The sequence below is a fragment of the Chenopodium quinoa genome, unplaced genomic scaffold (genome assembly GCF_001683475.1).
Source record: "Chenopodium quinoa cultivar QQ74 unplaced genomic scaffold, ASM168347v1, whole genome shotgun sequence".
NCBI lineage: Eukaryota > Viridiplantae > Streptophyta > Magnoliopsida > Caryophyllales > Amaranthaceae > Chenopodium > Chenopodium quinoa.
The window spans coordinates 3,445,858-3,463,233 of NW_018744502.1; the positions used below are offsets into that span (position 1 = coordinate 3,445,858).

A 17,376-nucleotide genomic window follows, 5' to 3' on the forward strand; every position below is an offset into this window, starting at 1 on the left:
ATGAAATCCGAGATGGACTCCATGTCTGAAAATCAAGTCTGGAATTGGTGAATTTGCCCGAGGGTTACACACCCATTGGTTGCAAATGGATCTTCAAATTGAAGACAGACAAGGATGGAAATGTATCGATATACAAGGCTAGACTGGTGGCAAAAGTTTGTAGGCAAGTCCACGGGATTGACTATGATGAAACCTTTTCACCAGTTGCAATGCTAAAGTCTGTCCGGATTATTCTTGCGATTGCTGCATATTACGATTATGAAATATGGCAGATGGATGTCAAAACCGCCTTACTAAATGGGATTTCGGAAGAAACTGTGTACATGACACTGCCAAAAGGTTTTGTCGATTCGAGCAACGCTGGAAAGGTTTACAAGCTAAAGAAGTCCATTTATGGACTAAAGCAAGTCATCAGGAGTTGGAATCTGCAATTTGATGAAGCCATCAACAAGTTTGGTTTTATCAAGAATCTAGATGAATCTTGTGTATACAAGAAGGTCAGTGGGAGTGACATCGCATTCCTAGTCGTATATGTCGATGACATTGCTCATTGGAAACAACACAAAATTACTTGAGTCCTTAAAAGACTGGTTGGGAAAGTGCTTTTCAATGAAGGACTTAGGAGAGGCACAGTACATATTGGGCATCAAGATCTACAGGGATAGATCTAAGAGGATGATTGGATTTAGCCAGAGTACTTACATTGATAAAGTACTGGCACGATTCAACATGGAGAATGCCAAGAGAGGGCATCTACCCATGTCCCATGGCGTAACTCTCAGCAAGAAACAGTGTCCACAGACACCTGTTAAGCGAGAGAGAATGGATCAGATTCCATATGCTTCGCTAATTAGGTCCTCTTAGTAAGAGAAACTTACAATGCGAGAGTAGGAATGTCCCCCTATTAACAATAGGGAATGTGTCTTTGTTTTTTACAAGGTCGCTCGATGAGCGAGACTGTGAAAATGCATGGCCGTGCTGAGATGGATTTTAGAAATCATTTGTTTATTGACAGTCGAACTCAGAGATCGAGAAACACTTCTGAACGTAATAAGGATGACGATGAATCTTACCTTATAGTTCACGAAGAGACATTAAGTGACATAGGAAATAGGCTATACACTAAATGCACACTTGTCCGGAAGGACAAGTGGGAGATTGAAAGGAATGGTGTCCTTCCAACAAGTGTATTATTCTGATAGAGGGTTCAGAATTATTACAGAGCTAATTCTTCAGTAAGGTCAAGTAATCGGAATGCCTAGGTGGAGGCCACTTCCGATCAGTAATATTAAGGTATAATTAATATTACAGCTTAATCTTAACTGAAACCTTCGGGTCGAACCCAATCGAACAACCAATCCGAGACGAAAAATTAATCCGAAGGATTTAATGACTCGACGGAGTTTTACGAATATAGACGTCGGATATCGAGCCTAGGGCGTCGAGACCGAGCGTCGCAAAATCACAAGCAACAAGTACGAGCATAGTCGTAGCTAGGCTAGGCTAGATCATCGCAAGCCTAAGCGTGTGTGTGCTAGGCGCGCCATGCGTGCTAGGTGCACAAGGCAGCCCATCGCAGCCTTCGCATGGCATGTCAACACCATCGCAGGCCACACGCACCATGCACAGCACTATCGCATGGCTAGGCCTATGCGTGTGTGCGTGTGCATGTGCCTAGGGGCCATCATAGCAATCGTAGGCCACACGCACCAAGCACACCCACCACAGTGCTGGGCACTTGCGTATGTGTGTGTGCGTGTGTGCCTCGCACCATCGCAGCAGCAACACGAGCCTCGCTCTGTGCGTGTGCGTGTGCACTATCGCCCAGCACCAAGCCCAGCATGCGTAGCTCGCTAGCAGCACGCATGCCAGGCCTTGCGTGCGTGAGGGGCTAGCTGGCCTGGGTGTGCTGGCTGTGCGAGAGGGCCTGTGCATGTGCGTGGGACTGGGAGTGCGAGGGGCTATGCGTGCGATTGCCCTGCATGTGCGTGTGTGATGGCGAGATAGGCAAGGGCCAGCGCTGGCAGCTAGCAGCGCCTAGCACTAGCACTAGCACGCAGCAGCAGCACAAGCATCGCCCAGCACAGCACGCATATGCTGGCTGGGGTGATGCGAGGCTTGCTGGCTGGTGCTAGCTGGCAGCACTGGCTGGCGTGCCTAGCTGGCTGCCAGCCCAGCATTCCTCCTATGCCGGTTTTGGATGAGGGGACCATTGCTTGGAGCAATGGCTTGGGGATCAAGGCAATGGTCCCCCCCAAGCCTTTGGTCCTCACCTAACTCTCTCTCTTTCCTTGACACTTGTTGCATTGTGATTGATTTGATTATTAATTTATATTGGAATTAAATTAATATCAAAATTACTTATTCTCCCACATTGGTTGGGAAATGAAGTTCAAGGGTTCATTTCCTTATAAATACCAAAGTTTGGGTATTTGGGAAAAAAACAACCTTGAGTGGAATTAAAAAGGCAACTCTTGTAATTAGAGTAAACCTTTGATTCGTAAAACTCATAGTTTTGTTTGTCCGGGTCTTGACTAACCTTCAAGACTTGGGACGCTCGGGTCGGGTCGAGGGAATGATCCGTCGGAGATCTCGTAGTTTCAGGATTTTGAAGTAAGAGCTCTTCGGGAGCGAAGCATGCAACAAAGGTATAATTCTTATTCTTAGTCTTGCTTAATTATTATGCTTGTTAATTGCTTTAATTAAGGGGCGGGTCTTGGGGGGTTTCCTTCCGCGTAGTGTCGGGTCACTACGAAACCCAACATGATCGGTTCCAAAAATAAAGATATCTCTAATGGATATGATATATGGCAAGATAGTGCAGATAATACTAATGGCGTAATAGTATATAAATACCATAGTGTATGAAATACCCTAAAAGTGGTATAGATATCTGAATTATTACAATATATGGCCTATGATGTAAGGAAGTTATGAAGGTACCAATAAGAAATGTATTCAGATATCATAGTAAAATAGCATGCGAAATGTACGTTAAAGGAATATTATGATACCGGTACACAAGGGAACCGATAAATAATATGCATATGCATGATAAAATGGACTAGTGAATAAGGGATCTGAAATGTATACGTCCATTTTGATGTCGACATAATGATAATGATCAAAAGTTTATCATGGACCAAAGGTCCAATGAAATATGGATTTTTAAATCCACACTATACAGTGTCTTGCATTATTTTGAGTCCTATGTATGTTTATATGCATGTATGAGTCATAGGTTAACGGATTGTTCATTGCATATGTCAGTAGTTGTTAGATGCATTACTTATTGTATATTTTGCTTAATAGGTTATCATGTTTTATATATCTCATATTACATGCATTAGTTTCTATACAAATTTTATATCTTGAATTTATATAAACAAAGAGTTATCCATCCTGCTGTTAGTAAATCCAAGAGACAACACATAATCAGCAAAACGCTTATACCAAGCCCGGGGAGCCTGCTTAAGTCCATAAAGTGACTTACGCAAGAGACAAACGTAATCAGGGCGAACCCGATCTTTGTAACCATGTAAGAAAGCATTTTTGACATCCAACTGATGTATAGGCCATGCCTTTGACAAAGAAAGACTAAGAACAGTACGTATCGTAGCTGGTTTGACAACCGGACGGAAAGTCTCGCCACAATCGATGCCAACCTGTTGAGTTTTACCATCACCTACAAGACGGGCTTTATGCCTCTCAAAATCACCGTTAGATTTAACTTGATGAGTAAATATCCACATAGAACGAATAACATTCACATTATGCGGACGGGGCACCAACTCCCACGTCTTATTTTTAATTAGAGCATTAAATTCATCATCCATGGCCTTTTTCTAATTCGGATCACCCAAAGCCGCGATCGGATTACGAGGTAAAGGAGACCTCGTGACCGCAATATTGGACAAGTATTTCTTATTTGGCTTAAAGATGCCATTCTGACTACGAGTCACAATAGTAGGCTGCTGGACCGGATTAGGGGCAGGCTGCTGGACTGAAATGGTGGGAGTAGGCGGGATGTTTTGTAGTTGGGCCAAGGGGGAAGGAGAGCCATGGGAGACCCGGATTGGGCTGGATAGAGGAGATGGCCCAAGCGCCTCTTGCAAACCCAATGGAGAGTGGGCAGCAGTAGAGGGAGTAGGTGGGCTATGTTGCGGCTGGGCCAAGGGAGGGGAAGGAGGGAGGGGGCCGCGAACTGGGCCGGAAGGAGAGGAAGGCCTAGGTGAGCTGTGTTGCAGCTGGGCCATGGGTGGGGAATGAGGATGGGGAACGCGAACTGGGCTTGGAGGAGAGGGAGGCCCAGGCGACTCTTGCACACTCAAAGGAACGTGAGCAGTAGTTGGGGGAGGAGAGTGGGTTTGGGCCATTTGTGGGAGATCATTAGCCTGGGTTAGATGATGAATGTTGGAAGGATGCAACCCATCAGCGAGGAAATCATACGTATGAGTGGTGGGGGTATGAAGTGTGACAAAAGGGAACACTTTCTCATCAAAGAGGACATGGCGACACACAATGATTTTATTTGAAGATAAATCAAAACGCTTATAGCCGCGATGATTAGGAGGAAAACCCAAAAAAACACAAGGAGTGGACCTTGGTTGTAATTTGTGAATGGTCGTAGATGGAATAAGAGGATAACACAAACACCCAAAAACCCGTAAGTGAGAGTAAGAGGGAACCCGTTGATAAAGAATCTCTAACGGAGACTTTTGACCCAACAACTTACTTGGAAGAATATATTGGACGTACGTGGCCATTTGCAATGCATGATGCCAAAAAGAAGGTGGTAGAGAGGCATGAGCAAGAAGGGTTCTAGTGATATTATTAATTGACCTAATTTTGCGTTCAGCTTTCCCATTTTGAGAAGAAGAATAGGGACATGAAAGACGAAAAGATAAGCCATTTCGTTTGCAAAAATCCCAGAATGGACCATTATCAAACTCCCTCCCATTATCACATTGTATATTTTTTACTGTTCGTTCAAATTAGGTGAGGATATGAGCTTTAAAAGTGAGAAAAGTGTCATAAACATCCGACTTTTTAGCTATAGGAAAAGTCCATAATTATTTCGACAAATCATTCAAAATCACAATATAATAACGATGGCTTGACGAACTCAAAATAGGAGATGTCCATAAGTCACTATGAATAATATCAAAAGGCAAAAGAGTGTGTGATTTAGATGTAACAAAAGGCAATTTAACATGTTTGCCATAAACACAAGAAGCACAAATGCAAGAACTAGAATATTTAGTACACTCAATGCTTTTATTATGCCTAAGAACATCTAAGATAGGAACACCCGGATGACCCAACCGATCATGCCAAAGCTTAGGAGAGATGACGGCGAAGGTAGAAGATTGAGCTTGAGTGTTGGTAATAGGATAAAGGTCCCCATTGCATCACATCTCATGATTGGTCTCCCCGTCCGAAAATCCTTCACAGAAAAACCCAAAAGGATCAAACTCAACTGTCACAGAATTATCAGTGGTAAATTTTCTAACAGAAATGAGATTTTTTATGAGTTTAGGAGCATGAAGAACATTCTTTAAAGAGAGGGGATTGGTAGGGGAAGGTAAGTTAGAGTGACCATAACCAAGAATAGGAATAGTATGACCATTACCAACACCAATGCCATTATTAGGATGAGTGTTCAAATTAAAATAAGACGAGAAATTACCGGGAGAGGAGGTCATATGAGAGGTAGCCCCAGTGTCCATGTACCACGATGGATCGGGTTGAGATAGAGACATAGTGTGCATCGCGGCCTCGATGTCCGTTGGAGCATACGAACCGGGCTGCCCAGTAGAGGAAGCTGTATAGGCCTGCTGACTTTGTTGTGGGCGTGGGCCTAGATACTAGGCTGCTTCTGCTGAATGGGAGGCCTAGCCCATCCCTGAGTTGGATATGGGCAAGGTGGAATGGGCCATTGCTGAGGCATCCACCCCCAACCCGAATAAGGAGGCTGTCAGTATGGAGGTGGAGGCTGCTGCCCACCTAAACTGTGACCTGCACCGCCGGACCCCTGACTAGCTTTGCCACCAGCGAACCCACAGCCTGCACCACCAGAATTTTTACGGTTTCCACCGGATTTCCCCTTCTTCTGTTTTTGGCCCTTTGAAAAACCATGAGAACCAGAATCAAGAAGTAAATTTTCAGGCGACACAACCATCATCGCTGAAGCGGACCCTGACGACGCCTCCTTGGCCATGCCTGCCTCCTCTAAGGTGAGCATTGATCCTGGCCTGATAAAAGGCAGGTAAGAGATAGCTCTGCTGAATAAGCGTACCCACACCACTGTACGCTTTTGTAAGGCCTCCAACCAATTGAAGAACCATCCTGCTCTCCGAAACTGGCGCTCCGACATTCTTGAGTTAATCAGCGAGAGATTTAAGGCGCTGAAAATATGCCGAGACGTTAGGGAAGTCCTCCAAATGTGTGGTGGAAAACTCCTGCTTAAGAGTAACAGCCCGAGAATGTCGGTTGTCCTGAAATAGGTCACGCAGCCTATTCCAAGCATCCATGGCAGTAGCATCTATCCACGATAAAACTGTGGCATCAAGGGTCTGCCATAGTTCCTGTTCTTCCTCGGAAGACGGAACCTTCTCCTTGCCTTTGGATGTCTCGGCAGGGGGAATGATATGATGAAGAACCCGATGAGATTTTGCGTGAATCTTGAACAACTCCGCCCACGTAGAGTATTGCACATTTTCCATTTCTAGGGTAATGGAAATGTTGTTTTTGATATTAGAAACGGCAAGTTCCAGATGAAAAGAGGATTTAGAATCACCCATTGATAAAGAAGAGAAGAAAGAACGGAAAACAGAGAAGAGAAGGCAACAATGGTGAGCGGAAACAAGAATAGCAGCGGAAGAGAAGAGATCGTGCCCTAGGCAACTGATACCATGAAAGATGAGGGAATATTTTCCTTGAAGGATTTCCATTAAATATCATACAATATATATCCATATACAATGCATAATCTGAGGCTATAAAATAGGAAAGACTATACATGAATATTTACTTAACAAAAATAAAGATATTTACATATATCTTAACAAGTATTACAATAATATCAATAATTTTATTTTGATCATTAAAAAATACAAAAAATCTAGTTATTAATAAAAAAAAAACTCACATTCATTGATGATTTATCAAAAGAATACAAACGGTTTCACTAGAAGAAATCAAAGTAATCGATGATGTTTACGCGAGTGTTAATTGCATACGTTTAGGCAATTAAACTAATCAACAAATTTGTTTAAAAGTAAGGGGTATAAAGAAAGAAATAACAAATTTAGTAGAAGCAAGAGAGGAAATACATAGAAAATATAACAAAAGCAGAAAATGAAGAAAGAAGGAAAAAAAATAAAAAATAAAAAAATAATAATAAATTTAAATCTTTATTTCAATGTTGGATGAGCTAGAATTGAAATATGAGTCAAATAAAACTGTAAAATTGGGCTTTCACTCAACACAAGCACAATTTATTTTAAATGGGCTGGATCAAAACAAAGTTGAGTATGGTCCCCAATGACATACACTTTACTGAAAGGAATGGTGTCCTTTCAACAAGTGTATTCTTCCGATAGAGGGTTCAGAATTATTACGGAGCTAATTCTTCAGTAAGGTCAAGTGATCGGAATGCCTAGGTGGAGGCCGCTTCCGATCAGTAATATCAATGTACAATTGATGTTACAGCTTAATCTTAACTGAACCCTTCGGGTCGAACCCAATCGAATCACCGATCCGAGACGACGAATTAATTCGAAAGGATTTAATGAGTCAGCAGAGTTTTACGAATACAGACGCCGGATATCGATCCTAGGGCGTCGAGACCGAGCGTCGCGAAATCACAAAGCAACAAGTATGAACATAGCCCTAGCACCACACTGGCCTAGCCATGTGGATGCTAAGGTAGTTCAGGCTAGCATGCACCTAGCATGGCTAGGCGCAAGCCCAAGCACACTGGGTGTGCTAGGCAGCCCATCGCAAGTGCTATGCGCACCATAGCACACCATCGCAGCCCATCGCAAGTGCTATGCGCACCATAGCACACCATCGCAGCCCATCGCAAGTGCTATGCGCACCATAGCACACCATCGCAACCAGCATGCCTGCGCACATGCGTGCTTTCGGATGGCACTGCATCGCAGCATGCGTGCTAGGGTGCTAGGCACCATCGCATGCCCCTCGCACAAGCACAGCACCATGCTGGGCCTTGTGTGCGTGAGCATGTGCGTGGAAGGCATCGCAGCACGCAGGCCAGGCACCATCGCAAGCATGGCACCACGCACAGCACCATCGCAGTGCTAGGCACATGCGTGTGTGTGTGTGCGTGTGCGTGTGCACTGTCGCCCAGCATGCGTGGCTCGCTAGCAGCACGCATGCTAGGCTTTGCGTGTGTGAAGGGCTGGCTGGCATGGAGTGCGAGGGCATGGGAATGCGAAGGATGAGAGGGAGTGCTGGCTATGCTAGCGTGTGTGCGATGGTGATGTGTGCCAGCAGCCAGCACTAGCTAGCAGGCAGCATCGCCTGGCTAGCTAGCGAGCAGCAGCGCTGGGCGTGCTGTGCATGCGAGGGAGCTACAAGCTTGTGCTACCTGGCTGGGCGTGCTGACAGTACCGGCTGGCAGCCAGCCCAGTTGCCTTTGTGAGTGGCGGTTTAGGAGAGGTGGGGACCAAAGCATCTAGGCTTCCCTTGGGGAGCAAGGCAATGGTCCCCCCATGGGATATGGTCCTCACCTAACTCATTCTCTCCTCTTGCCACTTGGTCCCTTGTGATTGCTTTTGCTTAATTATTTATTTTGGAATTAAATAAATTATTGCAATTGCACATGATCCCACATTGATCATGAAAAGGGGTTTCAAGTCCCCGTTCTCTATAAATACCCACTTGGTTGGGATTTTGAGAATACAACCTTGAGTGGAATTAAAAAGGCAACTCTAAGTAAGAGTAAACCTTTGATTCGTAAAACTCATAGTTATTTTGTCCGGGTCTTGACTAACCTTCAAGACTTAGGACGCTCGGGTCGGGTCGAGGGTACGATCCGTCGGAAATCTCGTGTTTTCGGGATTTTGAAGTAAGAGCTCTTTGGGAGCGAAGCACGCGTCAAAGGTATAATTCTTGTTCTTAATCTTATTTAATTAAGTTTAATATGCTTGTTAATTGTTTTAATTAAGGAGTGGGTCTTGGTGGGTTTCCTTCCGCGTAGTGTCGGGTCACTACGAAACCCTACATTTACTTCTTTCATTTACGAAGACATTGAAGACTTCAAGTGTTCAAGCTTACTTATTACATATTAATAATATAAAGAAAGACAAATGTTTTACGGAACACAAGTGTATTAAATAACCTTCATGTCTTCAATGCTGAAACTTGCTTGTATGTCACTATGTTGTATGAGATCTTGATACTATATTGTTGCTAATGTCATTTGACACCAATTAACTAGTACAACTAGTACAACTCTGGGTAGTCTAACTAACTTTTATTAATTTCTGGATTTTAAAAAAAAATTAAAAACTAACACCACTCACATTTTTCGATGTATATTTATCACAAATCAGACTTACAACTCTCGCAAAGTGTCTGGTCCAAACCTTGGCCCAATTAACAAAGATACACTTCCCATGGATCAACCTTACCCTAATCGACATCACTTGACTGTGAGTTAGGCCATTTTCTCTTCACTCAATGTTCACTAAGATTAAATTATAACTTTTATGTTTTAAAATTTTTATATTTAAATTATGTTTTTCTAAACTAATTATTTTCAAACTAAAAAACTTAATTTATTGATTCTTTATTAGGATAGCGTTTGACGTTTTTGGCTATAAAATTTGATTTATATTGTTTTTAATAAATCATCTTAACTTATCTATATTGAATATTAATTTTTTTTAGGAAAAATTGCTTTAAATAATACCACCTTTCACTCGTCCGCTAAAAACAAGTCCACCTTTTATTTATTTCAGAATAATACGACCTTTGGGGGGTGTCCGCTTTAAATAAGTTGTAACCTGTTAGTAACCTGATTAATAGGTTATATGGACACGTGTCATCATTTTATTGGTCTAAAAATATAATTTTTTTTAACTTTTTTAAAATTATTATTAAAAAAAAACCACCCATCCCCATCCCCCTCCCCCTCCTCCTCCCCCACGATCTAGCCACCTCCTCTCCCCCTCCCCCACATGCAGCGACTCCACTGGCGACGGTACGGCCGGCGCCCAGCTCCACCACCACCGGCCATACAACCGAAAACACCACTTACCCACCCATTGCCGAAAACCTTACCCACTTAGAAACCCCAATAGCCACCCCCGACAAACCACCTACCCACCCCAGCAGACGTTGAGGATGGTCGTACTTTGGCCGACTACAACATATAGAAGGAGTCTACTCTCCATCAAGTGCTTCGTTTGAGGGGAGGTATGTAGATTTTCGTCAAGACTTTGACTGGAAAGACCATTACCTTGGAGGTTGAGAGCTCGGACACCATCGACAATGTCAAGGAGAAACCCCCCCTCCTTGAAACCCTCCCTCCCTCGCAAAATCACCTTAAACCCATCCCCTACCCTCGAAAAGCCCGAATCGGACCTCCCCAGCCACCACTAGGGTTTCGGTTAGGGTTTTTCAAGGGTGAAGGATGGGTTTTTAGTGGTTTTGCGGGGGAGGGCGAGTTTTGGGGAAGGGGTTTCGGTGGTTCAAGCCAACGCCGAGGAAGAGGGAAGGGGTGCGCGCAGGGGAAGGGGGTCGGTGTCGACGCCGGCGCCGGCGCCGAGGGAGAAAGAATCCGACCGTGGCCGGCGCCAGGGGCTGGGAGTAGGCTGGGCCTGGTGTGCAGTGGCTGGTGGGTGGCCGGAGGAGTTGGTTTTTTTTTTAAGAATTTTTTTAAAAAATATATTAATTGTTAATAAATCATAATTAAAGTTTTTATTAAAAGTTGTTAAATGAATTTATTAAAAAGGAAATAAAATTTAACCGGTTATTCAGGTTGTAGGTAAAATGACTTGTTTAAAGCGGACACTCCCCAAAGGTAGTATTATTCTGAAATAAACAAAAGGTGGACTTGTTTTTAGCGGACGGGTGAAAGGTGGTATTATTTAAAGCAATTTTTCTTTTTTTTTTATCCATTCTAATGAAGACACCTTTTATGCATATCTCAAGATCCCAATTCTACCATTCTCGTGCTTTTTTATTTTCTTATTTAGATTTTCACAATTTTCCTAATAATTATCAATATCATTATGCTTTGTTTACCCCTCCTCTCTCAGTCTCTCCTGTTTATATCTTGCACTTAAAATGAAACACAAATTCTTATATGTTCCTGGCCACACAGTGTGGCCAGTTATCATGGAGGTTACTTCATTGGTGTTATATAGGGGTTACTCAGTCAGTGTTCGGGGGTTACTTCGTCAGTGTAATAGGGACTACTCGATCAGTGTTATAGGGGTTACTTGGTCATTGTTACAGGGGTTAATCAATCAGTATTATAGGAGTTATTTTGCTTTTTTTACAAGCGTCCACATAATGTGGCCAATCGCACACAAAACGTGTAAAAAATAAAAAGTGTATATAGTAGCCCTAGCTACATTTTCCATTTTACCTAGGATAACAAGAAATGAAGAAAACATGCAATATTAAATCCCATAATATCGTCCATTTTACCTAGGATAACAAGAAATGAGGAAAACATGCAATATTTGTATGTAACTGTTAATTTTGTTATAGAACCTTTTTTCTCTTTATAATTAATGTTACTAACAATTACGGAGTAATGTATAGTTTATAGTTAATTTCTTCCTCTTCGCACTGATTTGATTATTCGGCTTGTTACTCCCTTTTTTGCCCCCCCCCCTTTTTTTTTTGCAGAGGAGGTTTAAACTAAACAAATAGGTGGTACGTTAGCCGCTCATGTCTATGGGTCCGATCGTTGTGAACCCTTAGCTTGGATGGTCGCCGTATGGCTCGGCTTTGAATATTCTTGTTACTACCTTTCTTGTGAAGCTTTGTAATATAATTTAGCTTATTTTATCTTTGTATCTAAATTTTTTTCCCATCCTAAGTCATGAGAACTATTATAATCCATTCGTCTATTTAAAGATTGCACTACTTAATTTTTCAAAGTCTTCAATACACGTTTGAAAACGTAAATATCTTTAATTTTGTACACAAAAATATTACAAGACATTAAAACAAATCTATCTAGATTTTTCATACATAAATAATATTCTATGGATTATGAGAATTTTTTTATCAACAATTTTAAAATTTGAGCCAAAAACTAGCATAGGGGCTATCATTGAGGGATTAGATTGAAGATCGTTGTGTAACATTAAGAATTTTTTTTTTATCCCGGTTGTTAACATGTTCGACGAGACCGCGAGACCCTTCTCGTACAAAATGTTGTTAGCAATATATTCACGTGACTATATATATAGGTGGGGTAAAATTCTACTCGATAGATGCCTACATGCACTACTAGTATGTATGCTCGAAGCTTACATAGTGCATCCGATATTACTCAAAACAATAGTTTACATAGTGCATCCGATATTTTACTCGAAACAATACTCCCAACCGGCCGGACAACCAGTAAAATCACTCGTGATTCATGAATTACTTAGCTAAGATCACGACGTGCTAGCGCCCCTAGCGAGTTGTAGGAGTGTACGACGACCACTTTTGATAGAAACTCAAGTGCATGTTATTACTAATGGAATTTACATAAGGAATATCATTTTGCTGATTTACCAATGCAAGTATTCTCTTTCTGCTGGATTGTCAGGGCTTGGAGCATCAGGATCCACCATGACCTTCATAATTTTGAGATCAAACATGTAAAGAAATATGAACAACATAAATCATATATACTATATATTATCGAATTTTAAGCATACAGATTCTTGATTAAGGAGGACTTTCATTAAGTAATTGTAAGGCAGGTTAAAGTTACCCTAAAAATAATTAAAGTTACCCTTATATACTACAAAGTTACCATTTTCCTAACATAAATTTTACCAATTTAAAACACTTTTAATGTAAATTAATCATATTAACCTTCATAACATGTATCCATTAGAAATTTTACATAAAAATACAATCAAACTTAAATCAAACTTATTACAAATTAAAAGTTACCCTTAAATGGATAAATCTACCATAAAAATTGCTAAAGTTACCCTTAAACTGAACGTCTTACAATAAATTTAATGTAAGTCCGCCTTAGACCAGACTTAATGTTTTATATATTCCAACTTTTCAAGAAAAAAAAGAATTAAAAAAACAAAAAAAAAAAAAGTTGAAATAAAGTAGTGTAGTAAAACTTAGGAAGATCATACCAAAGTAAAGAACTATGATGCCGAAGGATCGTTACCCTGAATCTCAACCCTTGGTGGGTTTACAATTTGAGAAGGCCTAAACTCAGAAGCAATAAATCACTCGTAGGTCTACAAACCTAATAAAGGGATCCAAAACATCTCCAATCACTTGTCCTAGAACAAGTGCATCTCTCAACTTCTAGGCATCGGCATATTTAGATGTATATTATAATGCAATTTTACGTACAACACTACTTACGCAATTCTTATATATATATATATATATATGGAATCATGTGAGAACCATGGCTTAGGTGAGAACCATTTTAAAATGAGAACCCATCTAACACCATTCATTTTTATTAGATGAATAGTTCAGATTTATTGTTTCATTAGTGGGAATTCACGTGGGCCACCTTCATTAATTGTAATGATTGTTTGTATTTTTTTTTTTTTTTGTGCATTGGGACACAAAATCTGTCAAAAGTTGTCATTATTACATGTTTTTTATTATTAATTGCATTGAAACACAAAATGTAGTTGAAGTGTACGTCGTAAATGATGTTTCGTAAAATATATCAAGTGTTTCAATTTATAATATTAATGTTTCATATATATTATTGCCTGATCCATATAGTTGGGCTCTATATGAACTAGGTGTACTGTGATTTCTTATACCTTATCTGATGTTTCAAAAAATATACCTTATGTTTCATTTTATAGTGTTTATGTTCCATAAAATATATGTGTTGTTTCATATACTAATGATATTGTTTTTTGTATTGGGACACAAAATCTGTTAAAAGCTGTCATTATTATATGCTTTTTATTATTTATTGCATTGAAACACGTTAATTTGCATTGGAAAACCAATAGATTGTTCAGTAAAATGCAAGGTTCACATAAATTCGAACGTTACGTTAAAATGTAGTTGAAGTGTACGTCATTAATGATGTTTCGTAAAATATATCAAGTGTTTCAATTTATAATATTAATGTTTCATATATATTATTGCTTATTTCATATAGTTGGGCTCTATATGAACTAGGTTTACTGTGATTTCTTATACCTTATTGATGTTTCAAAAAACATACCTTATGTTTCATTTTATACTACTTATGTTCCATAGAATATATGTATTGTTTCATATACTAATGACATTGTTTTATACATAAAAATCATTGATGTTTCATATAATATTCCATTCGAATATTATTTATATTGTTCCAGAAATATGAACTATTGTCCCATAAATATTATACATTGTTCCATACCATATGTGTGAAATGTACTAATGACTGAAATGCGTGTTCCCAAGAAAATTAAAAAGCATGTACCAATGACTGAAATGCGTGTTCCCAAGAAAATGCATGGGAAAGTGATAATTAATCTCAGCCATCCATAATCTCAAAATTGATGGTGTAAAATTGGTTCTTATTTTAAGAGGGTTCTCATATAAGCCTTGGTTCTCTCATGATCCCACCCCTATATATATATATAATACAATACAGTTATTACAAGTGGATACATGTCCTCTTTATGGTGTCTCTTTAGGTATCAATTTTACTTTCCACGTCCCTAATTTAATTGATGGCAGTTTATCAAAATAGAAGACACTTGCTTATTAGATTTGAATGCTATTTTAAGACAAGACTGAGTTGTTAAAATTTGAGAATCAACGTAACTTTTCATTTATTTATACTTACTATTTAAGCATGTTTTTTTAAATGCAAAACCTTACTATTTAAGTATGTAGTATAAAGGATTACCTAATTTTTTTAGAAGTGTACAAGACAAAAAATCATCTCGTCAAAGAATAGGCATATGTCTTTTATTCTAATCGTGTTTCCCATTCTTATAGCTTATAAATCATCTTTAGTACGTATAATTAGAGCTGGCAATCCTGACCTGGATCCGACGACCCGATTCATGACTAGAAATTGACCCGAAATAGCAATCTGACATTGACCCGAAATCCGAAATTTACCCAACCCAAACCCGGTTGGAAGTGGAATTGAGCCGATCTTGACTCGATGTCCAAAGTTGACCCGACTATATCCGACCCGAAGTTTACCTAATACCCGAAGTGACTTGACCTAAAATCGACCCACTATCCGAAGTGACCTAATACTTGAAGTGACCCAGCCTGATTTTAACCCAAATTAATTATTGAACCAAACAAACTCAAAACCCAAAGTAACCCCAACTAGAATTACCTTATACCCAAAATTATAATACGAAGGATACTATTGATCAAATTTCTGCATCAGCATCCATGTCCAACTAAAAAATAAAACGAAGCACTTAAAATTAAAATTGAGGGAGTATTATAAATTATTCAGAATAATAATTATCATAACAATATTCTGAATAATGATGACAAAAAATAATGATATTAACACTAATAGTCTTAACAATTTTTTTTTTAAAGACAAGTAGAGAGGGTATTTATTATCATAATATATTATTTCCGACAGAGTTATGACACTAACAATCCAACAATTATATTTCCTAGAAAAAAACTAACAATTATAACAATATCATTTATAAATTTACCAATTTGAAATTGACTCAAAGTATCCACTTGAATATGACCGACTCGAACATTACACGACATTTGGACTCGAAAATTTACCAGATCCAAATTGGCTCCGCTAGAACTTACCTAACCCGAACTCGGCCCGAACTAATCTATTGACCCGAATTGATCCAAAACCTGACCCGATCTGAATAATTTATTGAACCAAATTTGACACGTCTCGAATGACCAGTTTGCTATGTCTACGCATAATCCCATATTGCGTATATTAAAGTTTCCTATTAGGACTTTTTTATCAACAATTGTTCTGCATCTTAATCTGACTTTTTTGAACAATTACCTTATATTTTAAATTCTGCAAAATACTACAACTACCTTTTCCTTTTTACGGTTCTTGTACCACTACTTGATGACAGTTTGGTCAAAGTTTTAGTTAATAAAGCCTGTATTAAATGATATCAATAATTTAAACCAAATGAGAAATCCAAATTTAGAATTGTAGATTAAAATCAAAATTTTAGAGAAAAATACAAGTAAATTTTGTGTAAAATAAGCAAATTGAAATAACAAATGAATTGACGCATGTTCAAATTCTATCAATTTAGCCCCAAATGTAGAGTCATAATTTCAAAGTTCTAATAATGAATTAGGTGTTACTAAAACAAAAAAAAAATAAAAAAAATAATAATAAAAAAAAAATAAAAAAAATATTAGGTCAAAATTAGATGAGCTGAAATCACACTACTAGAAAATAGTTGTTTTTCTACGGAAAAAATCCGTCAGAATCACTTGAAAATACATCGGAAATCAACTTTCCGTCGGAAAGGTATGTCGAAAAAACGTTTTGTAGGAAATTTGCCTTTTTCCGAGGGATTTTCCGTCAGAAAACAAAATTCCGACGGAATTATATCTGTCGGCGCGTGGTTTGACTGAAATTGAGAATTTGTTGCAACTTTCCGACGAAACGGATTTCGTCGTTATTTACCTCTTCCAATGGAATATTCCGTTGTAAACCGATAAGTTTCCGACGGAATTTCCAGTCGTAATTTCTGTATTTTGCGAGAGAATTTAAATTCGTCGGAATTTTACAATGCGGTTTTCCGTCGCAACTTTCTGATGTATTTATTTTCCCTCGGAAACTATAGCCTTTACAACGGAATTTTCCATCTGAAAATCCATCGCAATTTTCCGACGGATTATTTTTCCGTCGCAGCAGAAGGAATTTCCGACGGATAATACCATAAAAAATTCTGTCGGAATTTCAACTGCTAATTTAACAAATCAATCGACTTTTTTTTGGAATTACCACCATTCGAAACCTATATCTCCTGCACCTAATTCACGATAAAACTAAATTAATTTAATTACGAAAATAATATATAAATTGTATGCGGCCATAAAACATAATCCAAACTAAGTACATGTACATACTACATAACTACAACTAAGCTACAGCCGGGGTACCCTACCTTGCTCCGCCACTACCCGGGTCATCCTTGG

At 39.3% G+C, this 17,376-nt stretch overlaps 1 protein-coding gene across 1 annotated transcript; it reads right to left on the reverse strand.

Annotated features, from left to right (window-relative positions):
• Nucleotides 1-6,383: 6,383 nt before the first annotated feature.
• Nucleotides 6,384-6,803, reverse strand: LOC110698230. The gene has a single exon (XM_021875629.1). It carries the CDS (start codon nucleotides 6,801-6,803, stop codon nucleotides 6,384-6,386), a length of 420 nt encoding a protein of 139 aa, XP_021731321.1.
• Nucleotides 6,804-17,376: the final 10,573 nt, after the last annotated feature.